The sequence below is a fragment of the Schistocerca cancellata genome, chromosome 2, assembly GCF_023864275.1.
Source record: "Schistocerca cancellata isolate TAMUIC-IGC-003103 chromosome 2, iqSchCanc2.1, whole genome shotgun sequence".
Lineage (NCBI taxonomy): Eukaryota > Metazoa > Arthropoda > Insecta > Orthoptera > Acrididae > Schistocerca > Schistocerca cancellata.
In genome coordinates this window covers 1,043,859,899-1,043,877,719 of record NC_064627.1, presented here as the reverse complement: position 1 = coordinate 1,043,877,719, position 17,821 = coordinate 1,043,859,899, and the positions used below count along the sequence as shown (strand labels likewise).

At 44.9% G+C, this 17,821-nt stretch overlaps 1 protein-coding gene across 1 annotated transcript in view; it reads left to right on the top strand.

The window, feature by feature from the left end:
- Positions 1–17,821, top strand: part of LOC126160875 (uncharacterized) — a 391,851-nt gene that overhangs the window by 119,290 nt on the left and 254,740 nt on the right. The window contains exon 2 of the mRNA XM_049916935.1: positions 15,008–15,151. Coding sequence (XP_049772892.1) covers positions 15,010–15,151 — 142 coding nt within the window. The 5' untranslated portion in view covers positions 15,008–15,009. The remainder of the gene's footprint in view (positions 1–15,007; positions 15,152–17,821) is intronic.

The window sequence follows — 17,821 nt, the reverse complement described above, 5'->3', positions numbered from 1 at the left end:
ATTCCGCACAGACTCCTTTGCTCTTTATGGTGTTCGGTTAGACAACGAGGGACCCAGCGGGAACAAACCTTTGAATATCCCAACTGGTGAACAATTGTGACAGCACTACCAACAGAGATGTCAAGTTGAGCACTGAGTTGTTTGATGGTGATCCGTCGATCATCTCGAACGAGTGTGTTCGCACGCTCCGCCATTGCAGGAGTCACAGCTGTGCACGGCTGGCCCGCACGCGGGAGATCAGACAGTCTTGCTTGACCTTGCGGCGATGATGACACACGCTTTGCCCAACGACTCACCGTGCTTTTGGCCACTGCCAGATCACCGTAGACATTCTGCAAGCGCCTATGAATATCTGAGATCCCCTGGTTTTCCGCCAAAAGAAACTCGATCACTGCCCGTTGTTTGCAACCCACATCCGTTACAGACGCCATTTTAACAGCTCCGTACAGCGCTGCCACCTGTCGGAAGTCAATGAAACTATACGAGACGAAGCGGGAATGTTTGAAAATATTCCACAAGAAATTTCCGGTTTTTTCAACCAAAATTGGCCGAGAAAAAAAATGTGTTTCATTACTTATTGAATTGCCCTCGTAGTTATCAGTTACTCTAATTTCTTTGGCTTCCATGGAAATAGAATCCCATAAGGATGACGTCGATGTTAAAATCTTCACTTCACTGCACTTCATCGAATGACCTGTATTTATACAATATTCTGCCACAGCAGACTTGTCTGGCTGTAGTAAGCGTCTGTACCTCTCATGAACGGTGCGTGTCTGACCTGTGTATTTCCGCAAGGAATCTGATGCATACCCACCTTACGAAGCAATAAATCATCCTTCACAGAACCGAGTAATGCTGCAATCTTCGTAGGAGACCCGAAGATCACCTTAACGCGGTGATTCTCGAAAATATGGCGTGTCCTCGAGGAAAGAGCACCCATGTAAGTCAAAAATCGCTCTTGATCTGAAGGTATTGCTTTCTTCTTCCAGATGAAGTAGTTGTATTCTAAGATTCACAATAAGTGCTCTTCGACTTTGTTCCTGGGAATATCCATTCGCTTTAAAAATGGCCTTGAGGCGTGTGAGTTCTTCATGAAACTATCATTATGGGATCTACAGTGTGTGGCTCTGTGCACTAAGGTCTTAAGGACACCTATGGTTTGTGAAGGGTGGTGGCAGCTACAGGCACGTAAATAAAGTTTCTCATGAGTTGGTTTACGATATACAGCATGTCCTGATGTGCCATCGACTTTACGAGCAATGAAAACTTCCAAAAAAGGCAGGCAGCCATCTTTTTCTATTTCCGTAGTAAATTTAATACTAGCGAGGATAGAACTCATACGTTCGATAAGTCGATGTAATTCATCCTTATTGTGAGGACATACTGCAAATGTGTCATCCACGTGCCTCCAGAAGACCGTTGGTTTAAAATTTGCCGAACCAGAGCAATGTCCTAGAAGTCTTCTGTAATAAATTAGCTATCAGAGGGGAGCGAGGTCTTCTCATAGTAACCCCCATAGCTCATGAAATTCACCATTCGCAATTCACCATCGTAAGTCTTGCGATTCATTCTGAGGTTGACCGGACGATAGGCGGCCGAAATATCAGTCGAAGATGTAGTATTTCCGCGGCTGCATGCCCGAAATTTAATGGATTATTCATTACGCCGCGAGAAGTTGAAAATGCACAATTTTGTTTGTTTCTCTTGACGAAGTCACCCTCGTTTTATTGGACGTTTCAGCACATTTTTAAGCTCGATAGGTATGAAAGTTGCACCTTTTGCTTATGTTACTATTTATTGTTTACAAATGTAGATTGTCAATCACTTGTATTAGGTTCACCTTTTCCTGCAGATCTGAAGATGGTCACCACTGACCGAAATAGATATCCTGACGACTATTTTCGTGGTCATAGACTGGAATAAAAGGAACAAATTCTATTCATCTTGCACTCGTAATGTTGACCCTTTCGCTTTTAATTCTGTCGAAGGTTGTTTTGACTTTTCTGTGCTCCGATTCAGACATACAGTATTACAGAATGAAGGTTCAAGTCGATGTCGTTTGCGAAAGGTAGGGAGAGATTAAGAGACCTGACCAGTATAGCGTGGAGAGCTGCAATAACCCAGTTTTCGGACTGAAGGCGTTAACAACACAAATGCAGCTACACTAAACTTAAAATAGAGTTACGTTGAGCTAAAATTAAACTCGACCAAATGTGGTGCGGCGCTACCTTTTGCGAGGTTCTTTTTTTACGCGTTGTAGAAGTTACTTTTTTCAGAGTATGCTCAAGCAATAGCGCCTTTCTTGAAAATCTCGACGAAAGACCCGTATCCAAAGACTGGAAAGTAGCACATATCGCACCAATATTCAAGAAAGGCAATAGGAGTAAGCCACTACATTATAGATCCATGTCATTAAAGTCAATACGCAGCAGGATTTTGGAAAATGTGTTCGAAATTTATGAATTACTTCAAAGTGAACGGTCTTTTGACACACAGTCAATACTGATTTAGGAAACATCGTTTTTGTGAAACACAAGTAGCTCTTTTCTCACTCTAAGTGTTGAGTGCTGTCGACAAACGATTTGAAATTGATTCTGTATTTTTAGATTTCCTGAAGGTTTCCGACACCTTACCTCATAAGCGGCTTGTTACCAAATTCCGTGCTTTTGTAATATCGTCTCAGTTACGTGACCAGATTTGTGATTTCCTGCCAGAGAGGTCATTGACTAAAACAGATGCGATTTCAGGCGTTCCGAAGGTAGTCTTATAGGTCTTCTGCTGTTCCTTATCTACATAAAAGATTTAGGAGACAATCTGAGCAGCCGCCTTGGTTGTTTACAGATGATACTGTCGTTTATCGTATAGTAAAGTCATCAGAAGATCAAAATCAACTGCAAAACGATTTAGAGAAGATATGTGTGTGGTGTGAAAATTGGCAATTGACCCTAAATAATGAAGAGTGTGAGGTCATCCACATGAGTGGTAAAAGGAATCCGTTAACTTTCGGTTACACGATAAGTCAGTCAAATCTAAAGGCCGTAAGTTCAACTAAATACCTTGGAATTACAATTGCGAACAAATTAAATTGGAAAGAACATACAGAAAATGTTGTGGGGAAGGCGAACCTAAACCTGCGTTTTGTTGAAAAAACACTTAGAAGCTGTTACACTTATACTAAAGTGACTGCCTATTCTACGCTTGTCCGTCCTTTTTTGGCGTATTGGTGCGCTGCGTGGGATCCTTACCGGTTAGGATTAACGGAGGACGATGAGAAAGTTCAAAGAAGGGTAGCACGTTCTGCCCGCTCGGGATTAGCCGAGCGGTCAGAGGCGCTGCAGTCATGGACTGTGCGGCTGGTCCCGGCGGAGGTTCGAGTCCTCCCTCGGGCATGGGTGTGTGTGTTTGTCCTTAGGATAATTTAGGTTAAGTAGTGTGTAAGCTGATGACCTTAGCAGTTAAGTCCCATAAGATTTCACACACATTTGAACATTTCTGAGCACGATCTGTATTATCAAGAAATAGAGGAGAGAGTGTCAAGGACATGATACAGGATTTGGCGTGGACATTATTAAATCAAAGGCTTTTCTTGGTGCGGTGGAATCCTCTCACGAAATTTGAATCACCAACTTTCTCCTTCGAAAGCGAAAATGTTGTGGCGTAGCAAGACAGCCACGCCACTCGGAAGTAGCCGAAAGGCACGCGTACACACACACGCCGGCTGGCGTGAGTTCTGGAACAGGATACTTTGTGAATGCAATAGAGAAAAGTATGCAGTTCCTCGGATACTTAACTTTATTCCATCATTGTGGTACATCGCTATTGACGATACAAGTGAGACTATCTCCAGATACGGTTAATTACAATCACTGTAAGGCAAATGGCGCCTTGCTAGGTCGTAGCCATGGACTTAGCTGAAGGCTATTCTAACTGTCTCTCGGCAAATGAGAGAAAGGCTTCGTCAGTGTAGTCGCTAGCAAAGTCGTCGTACAACTGGGGCGAGTGCTAGTCCGCCTCTCTAGACCTGCCATGTGGTGGCGCTAGGTCTGCAAGTACTGACAGTGGCGACACGCGGGTCCGACATGTACTAATGGACCGCGGCCGATTTAAAGCTACCACCTAGCAAGTGTGGTGTCTGGCGGTGACACCACAGAAAATATTTTATTGACGCCAACGTACATAGGCAGAAACGATCATCATAATAAAATCAGAGAAATTAGAGCTCATACGGTAAGGTATAGTCGTTCGTTCCTTCCATGAGCTGTTCGAGAGTGGACTAACAGAGAATTTTGTGAACGTGGTCCGATGTACCCTCTGCCAGGCACTTAATTGTGATTTGTAGAGTTGCCTTGTAGATTTAGATGTGCGCAGTGTGTCCAACCCTCTTACAACAGTTTAGTTCTGCAGGCTTTCGGTGTTTTAGCGGGAGTTTACTGGTTACCGAAACGTCGATGTCGGCGTCGAGGGCGCCCCGAGCTGGAGAGCCCGGTGTTTTAGCGAGGCGCCGTCCAGTGGCAACTGCAGGCCAGTGCGCCAGTGCTGCGCTCTGCAGGGGAACAGGAGAGGCAGCAAGCAGACAGCCTCCGCATCTGCACGCAGCAGCAGCTGCCGGCGATGCCACAGCGCCGCAAGAAAGCCGTGATTTATTGCGCTCCGCTTTATGCAAAGAAACTTGCGCCAGAAATGCTGTCGCCACAAGCTGTGGCCCCGTTCTCGCTCCGCAACTACTGCTCTCCGCGTCCCTGTCGGCTGGCACATTTACAACTACCGACACCTCTACGTGCTTACCGTCTCCCTAGCAACGTAAATATCATGATTCTGACACAGGCATGCGTATTTTTTTTTTTAATTCTGTCAGCGGCAATGGATCATATATTTACCACAATTATGTTAGAAACAGTTCAACTTCCTCGGTTCCAACCAAGTTCTTTGGGAGGTAGCTAGGCAAATTCCAGCTACACAAACACGAAACTTGGGCGCTCTGCAATATAATCAGGAATAATCAATCCAAAACAGCAGCAGTGTTTTCATTAATAAACGCCCAGTATTAGGCAGTATTCGGACAAACCACATGGAAAGAACAAACAAAATACCTTGCTATCTGTGTACCCAACTGATGTCAGTGTTCCTCACAAGGGAACCTCCCCATCGCACCCCCCTCAGATTTAGTTATAAGTTGGGACAGTGGATAGGCCCTGAAAAATGAACACAGATCAATCGAGAAAACAGGAAGAAGTTGTGTGGAACTATGAAAAAAATATACAAACTGAGTAGTCCATGGCAAGATAGGCAACATCAAGGATAATGTGAGCTCAGGAGCGTCGTGGTCCCGTGTTTAGTACGGCAACTGCGGAACGAGAGGTCCTTGGTTCAAGTCTTCTCTCGAGTGAAAAGTTTAATCTTTGATTTTCAGACAGTTATTATCTGACAAACTCTTATGTTTTCATCACTTTTTGGGAGTGATTATCACATCCACAAGAAAACCTAAATAGGGCAAGGTAGAAGAATCTTTTTTCCCATTCGCCAAGTTTACAAGTTAGGTGGGTCGACAACATATTCCTGTCATGTGACGCACATGCCGTCACCAGTGTCGTATAGAATATATTAGACGTGTTTTCCTGTGGAGGAATCGGTTGACCTATGACCTTGCGATCCCATTGGAGAGGCACGTCCTTTCGTCTACTAATCGCACGGTTTTGGGGTGCGGTCGCAAAATACAGAAACTAAACTTATTACAGTGAACAGGGACGTCAATGAACGAAAGGACAGATCATAACGTTGCGAAAATAAAAATAGTAAACTTCTCACTCGAGGGATACTTAAACCAAGGACCTCTCGTTCCGCAGCTGCTCACGCTAACTACGGGACCACGGCGCTCCTGAGCTCACACTATCCTTGATGTTGCCTATCTTGCCATGAACTATTCAGTTTGTATATTTTGCTTATTTTTTTCATAGTTCCACACAACTTCTTCCTGTTTTTTCGATTGATCTGTGTTCAGTTTTTCAGGGCTTATCCACTGTCCCAACTTATAACTAGATCTGAGGGGTGTGCGATGGGGAGGTTCCCTTGTCAGTAAAGAATGTTACTCTGCAACGAATCTTTAACTGTTCAAAGATACTACTCAACAGACAGTACGATACTCTCTGATCATACGTATCTGCATACACCTAAGTAATGCTGAACAGGCCACTGGATGTCGCGATAGGCGGGCCTGTCAGAATAAAAAGAGGCGGGGAATATTGTGTTATCAGTAGAGAAATTGTAACAGAATGGGTCGCTTGGAAGAACTCACTGACGTCGAAGGTGTATAATGAAGCGACGAAAGTCGTGCGCTAGTGATATGCTCTAGCACCGCGTACACGAGGTAGAAATGGCAGTGGATTGGCGAATCTGCCATTTGTACTCAGGTAATTCGTTTGAACAGCTTTCCGATGCGAATATGGTTGCACGAGGGGAATTAAGAGACTCTGAACGCGGATTGTTAGTTAGAGCTAGACTCACAGGATATTCAGTTTCGGAAATCTTTATGGAATTCAACATTCCTAGATCCACAGAATGGCCAAGAATACCAAGCTGTAGGCATTACCTCTCACAACAGATAATGCAGTAGCGAACAGCCTTCACTTAATGACCGAGAGCAGCGGCGTTTGCGTAGAGTTGTCATTGCTAATAGACAAGCAACACTGCACGAAATCAGTATAGGACAGTGCGGCGAAATCTGGCGTTAATGGGCTAAGTCAGCAGACGACCGACGCGAGTTTCCTTTGCTAATAGCACGACATCGAGTGCAGAACCTCTTCTGGTCTCGTGACCACAACGCTAGGGTCCTAGACGACTGGAAAACCACGGCCTGGTCAGATGAGTCCTGTTTTCAGTTGATAAGAGCTGATGGTAGGTTTCGAGTGTGGTGCAGATCTCAGGCACCATGGACCGAAGATGTCAGCAAGGCACTATGCGCACTGGTGGTGGCTCCCCAATGTGTAGGCTGTGCGCATATGGAATGGACTCGGTCCAACTGAACCGATGATTGACTGGAAATGGTCACGTTCGGTTACTTGGAGACCAGGGTTGTAGCCTATCCCCGATGTTATTCAATCTGTATATTGAGCAAGCAATAAGGAAACGAAAGAAAATTTCGGAATAGGAATTAAAATCCATGGAGAAGAAATTAAAACTTTGAGGTTCGCTGATGACGTTGTAATTCTGTCAGAGACAGCAAAGAACCTGGAAGAGCAGCTGAACGGAATGGACAGTGTCTTGAAAGGAGGGTATAACAAAAGCAAAACGAGAATAATGGAATGTAGTCCAATTAAGGTCGGGTGATGCTGAGGGAATTAGATTAGGAAATCAGACACTTAAAGTAGTAAAGGAGTTTTGCTATTTGGGGAGCAAAATAACTGATGATGGTCAAAGTAGAGAGGATATAAAATGTAGAATGGCAATGGCAAGGAAAGCGTTTCTGAAGAAGAGAAATTTGTTAAAATCGAGTATAGATTTAAGTGTCAGTAAGTCGTTTCTGAAAGTATTTGTATGGAGTGTAGTCATGTATGGAAGTGAAACATGGACGATAAATAGTTTAGACAAAAAGAGAATAGAAGCTTTCGAAATGTGGTGCTACAGAAGAATGCTGAAGATTATATGGGTGCATCACATAGCTAATGAGGAGGTATTGAATAGAATTGGGGAGAAGAGAAATTTGTGGCACAACTTGACTAGAAGAAGGAATCGGTTGGTAGGACATATTCTGGGGCAGCAAGGGATCACAAATTTAGTATTGGAGGGCAGTGCGGAGGGAGACCAAGGGATGAATACACCAAACAGATTCAGGAGGATGTAGGTTGCAGTAGGTACTGGGAGATGAAGAAGCTTGCACGGGATTGAGTAGTATGGAGAGCTGCATCAAACCAGTCTCTGGACTGAAGACCACAACAACAACTTGGAGACCATTTGCACCATTCATGAACTTCGTGTGGCCAGACAACGATGCGCCATGTCACCGGACCACAGCTGTTCACGACTGGTTTCAAGAATATTCTGGAAAAGTACATCGAATGGTTTGGCCATCCATATCGCACGACATGAATCCCATCGAACATTCGTGGGACATAATCGAGAGTTCAGTTCGTTCACAAAATCCTGCACCGGCCATACTTTCACAATTATGGACGGCTGTAGAGGCAGAATGGCTCAACATTTCTGAAGGGGACTTCCAACGACTTGTTGAGTTCATGCCACGTCGAGATGCTGAACGCCAGGCAAAAGGAGGTCCGAGGCGATGTTAGGATGTATTCCATTACTTTTGTCACCTCACTGTACTTTATCTAATGACTTAAATTTGATACAGAATACTACACTTACAAATAAGTATAAAGTAAAACAATAATAGCTACTGCGAACAAAAAAGCAGAGCCTACATTAGGGCTTGAAAACGATAGCTACTAAGATTCCAGTCAGGGGTATATAAGTTGAGGACACTGTAGTAATGGAGTGAGAGAACGGGTAGGTATACGACAGAAAGGTGTACGTGGCGTAATACACACAGTGAAGATAGGGGAAAAAGAAATTGGCGTTACCGACTGAGTAAAAGAGAAAGAAGCATAACTGGGCCAAGACGGAAGCACTTGCTTTACTGTTTCACAAACAGATAACTGACCATGTCAGTTATATTTTTAGTGAAAAGTTATGAGGTTGACAAAAATAAGTGCTTCAGACTTTTTTTCTTAAATGCAACGGCCCACTGAATTACGCTGAGGCTGCAGGCTAGTTTGTTCCAGAGGAGAGCAGCAGCAACAGAGGAGTTTGTTACTGATTTTGCTTTAGGGGTGAACAGATCTACGATACCCGATAAGTGAGACCAAGTGCTGCGACTGTAATGAGATGACAGTGATTTCAAATGGCCCAAATGGCTCTAAGCACTACGGGACTTAACATCTGAGGTCATCAGTCCCCTAGACTTAGAACTTCTTAAACCTAACTAACCTAAGGACATCACACACATCCATGCCCGAGGCAGGATTCGAAACTGCGACCGCAGCAGCGGCACGGTTCCGGACAGAAGCGCCTAGAACCGCTAGGCCACAGCGGCCGGCACAGTGATTTCATCTCCGATGTGAGGTACAGGGCCGCATCCACACTGAAGAGCAGATGAAGTTGGCACAGAGGCATACCGCATGTTGGTCACGTTTGTTTGGACGATATTTCAGTGCCGTAACTCAATACAGTATTGGAATGCTATTCTCATTAGAAGTCGTTATCCATTTGTTGTAGCTTAATACTAGTAGTACATTGTGTTTGTAATCTTCTCTTTTCAGATAATGTGGTAATTCATATTCATTGCTCCGTTCTATAATTTAGTCAATGCTTGATAACCAAGGTATTAGCTCCATCCAAGAAGACAGAAGTAAAATGCACGGAGTTCATATATTAGATAGATGCGTAAGTCGGCAGCGTTTTTCCATAAGATTAATAAACACCACAAACACACATAACAGAGATGTTAATAACCAATAACATATTCCCTGCACTATTTACAACAGTCTGCCAACACTGCGGTAATTTTTCAATTCCACGACCGTGGAGACCACGCGGTTTTGAAGCGGAAACTCGTCGAGTCATGTTTGGAGCGCATTTTCATCCGGAAAGGAAGTTCCTTGAAGGTTGTTCGATAGAGATCGCAAAAGTTGAAAATCTCAGGGCGCAAAATCGGGTGAATAAGGCGGGTGTGGAATGACTTCCCAACCCAATTCCTGTGTAGTGACTTCATGGTCATTGCACTTGGATATAAAGGCACCATTTCTCGTTACCAGCAACGATACAGGATAGGCATGGTCGGTATTGTTCTCTAGCCAATTGATGACGAGCGAGCAGAGATGTACACATGGCCACCCGCAAATTTTTTTGATATTGGCTTAGAGCATGCAGTACACATACTGAAACGTCCCCCTAGAAAAATTATTGAATTACTGTGCTGGTAAACCCAAACCCCCTACGTTACTTTATTTTCAAACAGATGAGCAGAACTGAACGTACTGAGACATTTCTCTCTTTACCTATTTTGATCATCACTAAACTGACACACAATATTTTTAGCGCAACGCAATCTGACTTTCAATAATCCCTACAAAAGAATGGCCCTGACTAACATTAAACTATACCTTTCACAAATCACTTACCTAACAAAAATCTTCGTTACTCGACTACTGCAATACAACGAGCGCCACTACTGCCAGTTAAATAAAAGATTCAAACTACTGAAGGCACTAACTACTGATAGGCATAGTTAGCAAATGAAAGATTTTGATAGAGAACAAACAATGTATTTACCTTAACAGTGTTCAAAGTTCATAATATATAGCAGTTCATGACATCCAGTCTTACAAATTTACTGTCTCTGATGGACACACGTCCAGATCATCCGCTCTCAAAACTCCGCCATCTCTCTCCCCACATCCACCACTGCTGGCGGCTCACCTCCAACTGTGCAACGCTACGCGCTGTTAACAGTCAACTGCCCAACACTACAATGGCGAATATTACAACAATGCTAACCAGCCACAGACTGCACACAGCACAGCCAGTGATTTTCATACAGAGCGCTACGTGGCGCTACCAACACAAAAACCTAAACAGCCTACTTACAATACATCCAATTTTTATACCTCCTCCATTGCTTGCAAATCACGCACTATGGTTGAACGTTCACAGTTCATCACATTTGCCAGTTCTCGTGTACACTTCCGTGGATCGTTGTGGATTAATGCGTTCAAACGATCTTCATCAAACCCGTTGTGAGGTAACGAGCGAGTTGTGGCACCAAGTTCAGAGTTGGTGGCCACCGCTGGGGCCACTCGGCAAGCCGCGGCTCGATAGCAACCGCGTGATGCCGCACAACGGCCAGGCCACGTGGTGATGCTGCGTCGACGAAGGAGACGTGCAGAGAGCGCCAAAGATGGCGGACTTTGTGAAACCTTAATGGAAGACATTTCACAGTTTGTATAGAAATTAATAGCAGCCACATGAATCATGAGACCTCAAAAAGAAACATTTACATTACCATTATTTGCACGACGATTCTGATGGTGTAATCAGATTTTCAATATCTTTATGAGTTTAAAGTTTAGTATCTGACGATAAGTTATACAAGTAACACCCAGCAACGAATTTCCAAAACTTAAACGTTTGATCCGATTTTGTCGATCGATGTGTCTTTAGAAAGCTATTAGTATAAACCTAAAATGGTATTAATTACAGGCATGTAACTTGAATAGCACAGGGTTATTACAAATGATTGAAGCGATTTCACAGCTCTACAATAACTTTATTATTTGAGATATTTTCACAATGCTTTGCACACACATACAAAAACTCAAAAAGTTTTTTTAGGCATTCACAAATGTTCGATATGTGCCCCTTTAGTGATTCGGCAGACATCAAGCCGATAATCAAGTTCCTCCCACACTCGGCGCAGCATGTCCCCATCAATGATTTCGAAAGCATCGTTGATGCGAGCTCGCAGTTCTGGCACGTTTCTTGGTAGAGGAGGTTTAAACACTGAATCTTTCACATAACCCCACAGAAAGAAATCGCATGGGGTTAAGTCGGGAGAGCGTGGAGGTCATGACCTGAATTGCTGATCATGATCTCCACCACGACCGATCCATCGGTTTTCCAATCTCCTGTTTAAGAAATGCCGAACATCATGATGGAAGTGCGGTGGAGCACCATCCTGTTGAAAGATGAAGTCGGCGCTGTCGGTGTCCAGTTCTGGCATGAGCCAATTTTCCGCAGGCTACGCGTGAAACTTGCTCGCACGCGTTCAACCGCTTCTTCGCTCACTGCAGGCCGACCCGTTGATTTCCCCTTACAGAGGCATCCAGAAGCTTTAAACTGCGCATACCATCGCCGAATGGAGTTAGCAGTTGGTGGATCTTTGTTGAACGTCGTCCTGAAGTGTCGTTGCACTGTTATGACTGACTGATGTGAGTGCATTTCAAGCACGACATACGCTTTCTCGGCTCCTGTCGCCATTTTGTCTCACTGCACTCTCGAGCGCTCTAACAGCAGAAACCTGAAGTGCGGCTTCAGCCGAACAAAACTTTATGAGTTTTTCTACGTATCTGTAGTGTGTCGTGACCATATGTCAATGAATGGAGCTACAGTGAATTTATGAAATCGCTTCAATCATTTGTAATAGCCCTGTACATGAGTTATTGAAGGTCAAAGTGGCTGATTACTACCGATCGCGTCAGGCCATAAATACTCCACAGTTGCACGAAAAAACGGTAGCACCATGCTTGTAAATATATTTCATCGTCTATGTCTTTGTTTGTATCCAATATATACTATTCATGAAGAAATTGGTTAAACATTTACTGTGTTTAGAAAGCACAGAGACATTAGCCTACTGGCCTACCTATTGTTGCTATTCGTTTGATATATGTTTATATAATTTGTTTATGTATTTAATAATGTGTGTTAGAGCGTCTTTATGGTCCAGCCGTAAGAATATTTATTTAATTTCAAGTTTTTTAATGTAAATAGAGTATTTCGAATGTGTTTCAAAATGTTTGTGAGTGTGCGTTGGGTTGGAGACATGACGGTAGCGCTGTCGCCAATCACAGCGCTCATTACTAAGGTAGGCGACTACACTACTGGAGTGAATGGAGGGGCAGTTATGAACAGTGCGGCGCGAGGGACAGTTGCAGAGGACACGGGAGAGTTCTGGGCAGTATGGAAGTGGATACGAGAGAGTCCTGGACAGGAGTACGGCCCGACGGACGCACGGTCGCGGGAAAGGCTGGACGTGGAGTAGCGACTGATAGTCGCGGGGAAAGGCTTAGAGAGAGGAGCAGTTTGCACTTAGCTGCGGGAGACAGAAATATTTCACAGTGCTGACTTGTGCATTTGTGAGATTTCCTTGGCTTCTGCAGTGAAGACGTAGTACGCAAGCTATGTTGTTCATAACTAATTACGTGAAGTTGGAACCTTTTGTTTCCCTGTTATTCAACTTATATTTTATTTAATTGCTGGACCATCGACCCCAATAAATGTTTTACAGTAATAAAGGGAATTCTTAAAAGTACTTCTAGTATCATATCCATCATTTAACGTCGTTAAAATAGTACCTGCAGAATTTATTAAATTGCAATCTTTCATTTATAAATTTCTATATAACATTCAAAATTCACAATTGCCGAGTGATAGGAACCTACGAACATTTGATTCATCTGTATATTCATATTGTATACTCTAGACTCAGCAGTATTTGGCTTGTAACGTGGCAACTACGTATCCCAGCCCACGATAACGAAACCAGGAAAAACTTTCAATATTTCAGCTCTGAGTCGCAGGGTAAGTAGTTGAGGGCCACACACGACCACATCATTATTTTTTGATAGCCCGCACCCTATGGTCTTCCTGTACAAAGAGAGTCACGAATATCATAACGCTCCTCCTTAAAACGAGAAAATCTTGTCTTGCAACAGTGAGCAACAAATAAAATATGACAGTCTATAAATTAGCCCATATCGACCGGAATCCCTAAGTGCAAAACATTTTGAAACACATTCGAAATACTGGATTTACATTTAAATAACTTGAAAGTAAATAAATATTCCTATGGATGGACCTTAAAGACGCTCTGACACACATTATTAAATACATAAACAAATTAAATAAACATATATCAAAGGAATAGCAACAAACTTACTCACCAACGTAATACTTTCTGCTGTATCCGTGGACTGCAGCTACTCAGCAACGCAGCTGTGGCTGCCAGGTTGGAAATGGCACTGAGCACTATGGGACTCAACTGCTGAGGTCATTAGTCCCCTAGAACTTAGAACTAGTTAAACCTAACTAACCTAAGGACATCACAAACATCCATGCCCGAGGCAGGATTCGAACCTGCGACCGTAGCGGTCTTGCGGTTCCAGGCTGCAGCGCCTTTAACCGCACGGCCACTTCGGCCGGCGGCTGCCAGGTTGCCAGACTAGAGGCATCCGCTGGTGACCTCAGAACAGCACCCATTGGACACCGCTTGTAAATAAAAACATTGGCTTGCATACACATGTCATCATGGCAACTTGTTTTCAAGCTAGCCTGTGGTCAGGTGCACAGACAACCGTGCCCCTACCACTGACAGCAGCCGCACTCACACCGCAGGTGGCGCTGATACAGTCACCGAACCATTTGCCTACACTGATTATATGTCCAGTGGAGTGCACAATAAGTATCTCCACACTCAGCAGGAATTTAAGTGACTGCATAGCACCAAGCAGGCAGCTCCAGCTGGGACTGCAATCCTGGGTGATCAACACAGCAGTGTAACAACGAGCAGCCAAGCCATCGTCATGGGAAGCCATCGCTAACCAATGACCATGGCCTTGTAGCACTCTGTTTATTCAGGGACAGTATACAGCGAAGACCGAGTTAGTATCTGTGTGATCTTCTAGGTCAGTTACAGTCCATGATATACGTTCTGTAGTAGTTAGACTATCAGTGTTACTCAACCATTCAATTGATACTGAACCGGTGAGTGACCTTTGATAACCCATTGTGGAACTTCGTTCGAGAACTTTATTTCTCTGTGAATCATTCCTATTGGTGTGACCATGTAACCCTTTAGGTGTTGCTAATATTTTGTTGTATGTTCTGTTGTATAATAATAGTGTTGGTTATATTCTACTGTCTGGGAATATTATTTAATGAGTGTTGTACCACTTCAATTACAACACTTTCATACACATATAATATGGTTTGCGGAAATGGTCTATGCTGGTAACTAGTCAGACAACGTAAAAAATACTAACTTTGGTATGTATTACAATTTTTTCTTTATATAAAATTATGGTAATAGTATAGTCAATGACAACATTTCGAGCCCTCATTTACTTCTGCCGTTATTTCACATTTGCATGTCCATACTCTCACACAGATATGTGTGAAGCATAATTTTGCTTACATCCTCCTGGATGGCTTGACTCCACTGTGTCTCTGGTACTTCCAGATATGGACGGCTTGTATCGCAGGCAGACCCATCTCGCCAGAGGTGGGCAGATGGCAAGGATACTTGCAGAACTGATGTTGCTGCTGCTGACAATGGTGCCGCAAGCCGCGGGATCGACACCTGAAGTGGGCACTGGCCTTTACGGTAAGTTCTGAGGCACTACTGACAGATCTCATTTGAATCCCGTCATGCAGTCAGTGTCAATCATCTATCGTTTACTACCAAGTAAGGAACAAGATTAAGATGTAGTCCTAAACTCACCATAAACAAAGAGAAAAGTAACTTGCTAAGTTACGAGGTGCATTCAAGTTCTAAGGCCTCCTATTTTTTTTCTAATTAACTACTCACCCGAAATCGATGAAACTGGCGTTACTTCTCGACGTAATCGCCCTGCAGACGTACACATTTTTCACAACGCTGACGCCATGATTCCATGGCAGCGGCGAAGGCTTCTTTAGGAGTCTGTTTTGACCACTGGAAAATCGCTGAGACAATAGCAGCACGGCTGGTGAATATGCGGCCACGGAGAGTGTCTTTCATTGTTGGAAAAAGCCAAAAGTCACTAGGAGCCAGGTCAGGTGAGTAGGGAGCATGAGGAATCACTTCAAAGTTGTTATCACGAAGAAACTGTTGCGTAACGTTAGCTCGATGTGCAGGTGCGTTGTCTTGGTGAAACAGCACACGCGCAGCCCTTCCCGGACGTTTTTGTTGCAGTGCAGGAAGGAATTTGTTCTTCAAAACATTTTCGTAGGATGCACCTGTTACCGTAGTGCCCTTTGGAACGCAATGGGTAAGGATTATGCCCTCGCTGTCCCAGAACATGGACACCATAATTTTTTCAGTACTGGCAGTTACCCGAAATTTTTTTGGTGGCAGTGAATCTGTGTGCTTCCATTGAGCTGACTGGCGCTTTGTTTCTGGATTGAAAAATGGCATCCACGTCTCATCCATTGTCACAACCGACGAAAAGAAAGTCCCATTCATGCTGCTGTTGCACGTCAACATTGCTTGGCAACATGCCACACGGGCAGCCGTGTGGTCATCCGTCAGCATTCGTGGCACCCACCTGGATGACAGTTTTCGCATTTTCAGGTCGTCATGCAGGATTGTGTGCGCAGAACCCACAGAAATGCCAAATCTGGAGGCGATCTGTTCAACAGTCATTCGGCGATCTCCCAAAACAATTCTCTCCACTTTCTCGATCATGTCGTCAGACCGGCTTGTGCGAGCCCGAGGTTGTTTCGGTTTGTTGTAACACGATGTTCTGCCTTCATTAAATGTCGCACCCATGAACGCACTTTCGACACATCCATAACTCCATCACCACATGTCTCCTTCAACTGTCGATGAATTTCAATTGGATTCACACCACGCAAATTCAGAAACCGAATGATTGCACGCTGTTCAAGGCAGGTAAACGTCGCCATTTTAAGTATTTAAAACAGTTCTCATTCTCGCCGCAGGTGGTAAAATTCCATCTGCCGTACGGTGCTGCCATCTCTGGGACGTATTGACAATGATTGCGGCCTCATTTTAAAAGAATGCGCATGTTTCTATCTCTTTCCAGTCCAGAGAAAAAAAATCATAGGCCTTAGAACTTGAATGCACCTCGTAATAAGGCTGTCTATTGTGTCACATCACACTCCTCAGTACTCAGCATGTTGTGACTTGGCAAGACAGCCAAGCCACTATGATTGGTAGCCGAAAGGCACGCGTTTAAGCTCACGCAGGTTGGCGTGAGGTCTGGAACAGTTAAAGGAGTTGAGTCTAGTAAAAATAATACGTAGCTGCTGGAATACTTAACTTTAATCCATAATTGGTGAACTTCGGTCTGACGGTACATGCATCACAAGATTAATAGCAAATTATAATGGCGCCTTGCTAGGTCGTAGCAAATGTCGTAGCTGAAGGCTATGCTAACTATCGTCTCGGCAAATGAGAGCGTAATTTGTCACTGAAGCATCTCTAGCAAAGTCGGCTGTACAACTGGGGCGAGTGCTAGGAAGTGTCTCTAGACCTGCCGTGTGGCGGCGCTCGGTCTGCAATCACTGACAGTGGCGACACGCGGGTCCGTCGTATACTAGCGGACCGCGGCCGATTTAAAGGCTACCACCTAGCAAGTGTGGTGTCTGGCGGTGACACCACATTCCTCCCCCGCAAATCGGCGAACGGTTGTGTTGTAAGGCTTCCGCCCGCCGCGGGTAGGACCCGTATGCGACGAGGTGGGGAGCCTAACAACAGGCGAGGCTGTGCCACCCGCACCCTGCCATTCGGTCCGAGGGGAGCTAGGAAACGCCTGAAAACCTAGTCCAGAGTGCACGCCAACATGCGGTGTACGCGCCCGTAGAGAGACAGGAGGGGCCGAAGGGTCGACCTCCATCGGGTTGGAGCACCCGACGGGCGAAGACGACAGATGGTCCGGAGCGGGCAAGAGTTCCATGGCGGAGGACAGCTGGTCACGGGAAGCGATCGGCGGCGCGTGACACAGGGAGGCGTCCGGCTGCTGCAGCGACGCGTCCACTGCGAGCGTCGCCGGCGAGAGAACAGGCGGCGGAGGCGGTGGCGGCGCGTCACCATGGGGCAAAATGGAAGGCAGCGTCGGTAACACCTGGGGCTGAGGCGAGCCAGTAGATGGGTCCCCAGGGCGCTGACCGGACGGCACCGTCGCTGAAAGCAGACGGGGAGCGGCAGATCCCGTGCGACGACAGAGGCGCAGCTGATTGAGAATCCGACGCACCTCACCAGAGGCCCCCAAAACCAGATACATAGCACGGCCGAGGCAGCGAAGAATGCGCCCTGCGAGCCAACGCCGTG